Source organism: Penaeus monodon, chromosome 28 (genome assembly GCF_015228065.2).
Source record: "Penaeus monodon isolate SGIC_2016 chromosome 28, NSTDA_Pmon_1, whole genome shotgun sequence".
Taxonomy (NCBI): domain Eukaryota; kingdom Metazoa; phylum Arthropoda; class Malacostraca; order Decapoda; family Penaeidae; genus Penaeus; species Penaeus monodon.
The window spans coordinates 39,793,355-39,794,811 of NC_051413.1; the positions used below are offsets into that span (position 1 = coordinate 39,793,355).

The 1,457-nt window shown below is 54.6% G+C and overlaps 1 protein-coding gene across 1 annotated transcript in view; it reads left to right on the plus strand.

Moving 5' to 3' along the window:
• The first annotated feature begins 413 nt into the window (after nt 1–413).
• LOC119591221 (keratin, type II cytoskeletal 1-like) overlaps nt 414–1,457 on the plus strand; it is a 1,342-nt gene continuing 298 nt past the window's right edge. Inside the window, exons 1-3 of the mRNA XM_037939932.1 lie at nt 414–561; nt 708–783; nt 1,052–1,292. Of these exons, the coding sequence (XP_037795860.1) occupies nt 414–561; nt 708–783; nt 1,052–1,292 (465 nt within the window). The remainder of the gene's footprint in view (nt 562–707; nt 784–1,051; nt 1,293–1,457) is intronic.

Consider the following 1,457-nt stretch of genomic DNA (forward strand, 5'->3'; position numbering starts at 1 on the left):
TTTGTGAAACTTAAAAAATCCCTGTGATGAAAATAAGTTTTTCGAAGCAGATTTACAGTTTTAGAATAAAGGTCCACCATTTTATTACATCAAGCTTAAGTAACCGGCAAAGCCGTTGCTATGGCCAGGACCTTCGTTATGTAACCACGTTAGGTAATTTATATGCCTACGTGCAAAAGCCACCGATTTTTATACCTACCATTGTGATAAAAGATGACAAAATACTGGATGAAATGGAAGAGGCAAAAGAAGACTAGTCACTGTGTATTTGCGAAAGTTCCATCTCTAAAGAATCAAATATTATTGTCATGAAATTCGTTAGAATTTTTCAAACCGACCAATCACGAGTGTTCGACGAGGCAGTCAGCCAATGGCGTCGCTCTCTGACCTCGTCTTCCGCGTCTCGTCGCGTGATGGGGGACATCGACCTCGTTTTGGATTTTGCAGAAACCACGAATCTGCGAAGGCTAGGCTCGGAGGTGAGCGGCTTGCCCTGGACTATAAATATGGCACCAGCGACCGCAGGGAGGCACAGCTCGAGGGACCACGGACGGAAACATGGTGAGTGCCTCGTCGGACATCAAAGCACGCCCTAGTGGGAGATCTGGTTTGGTGTCGGAGAAATCATTTGGGGGATAATATATCAAGATCATGCCAAGAATTAGAGATTTTCTTGAGGAAATTGATGTCATTTTCACATCTCTCAGCGGTTCGTGGGACTGACATCGCTGCTACTTCTGGCGGCGGCGGCGACGACTTCGGCTTCGCCCGGATTTGCCAAAGGTGGAGGTCGTCGCGGCGGAGGCGGCGGACGGGTCGTGTACGTGCCCGTCCAGGCGCCCGTGCAGCAGCAAGTTACGCACCAGTTCATTCACCACGTTGTAGGCGGCGGCGGCGGCGGCGCGGCGGCTATGGAGGAGGAGGGGAGGCGGGTATGGGGCGGCGGGGGGGGTGGATGCTGCGGCGGCGGCGGCGGAGGAGGGTACGGCGGAGGGTCTGGCGGAGGAGGCAGCGCAGAACTCCGCATTGTCCTGGTCAATGGTGGAAGCAGAGGCGGAGGCGGCGGCGGGGGATATGGAGGCGGTGGTTTCGGCGGCGGTGGATTTGGAGGCGGAGGATACGGCGGTGGAGGCGGCGGAGGTGGCGGACCGCATATATTAATTAGCAAAGGCGGCGGCGGCGGCGGCGGTGGAGGCGGAGGAGGAGGCTACGGAGGTGGAGGCGGCCATGGAGGTGGAGGCGGCGGGGGAGGAGGAGCAAGGCGCCTGTTCCTCAGCGGGGGAAGTAGCTCGGTAATGGAACGCAGCTGCCTTGCTTTCCACTTTTATTGGCAAAACGACGCTTTGTCTTGTTGCAAGTCTTTATCTTGTTGCTATGCTATCACGGCAATAGCCTGTCATTTTTTATCAGTGTTAGAGTTGGTTGCACAACACGTACACCGTTCACAGACGTACAAC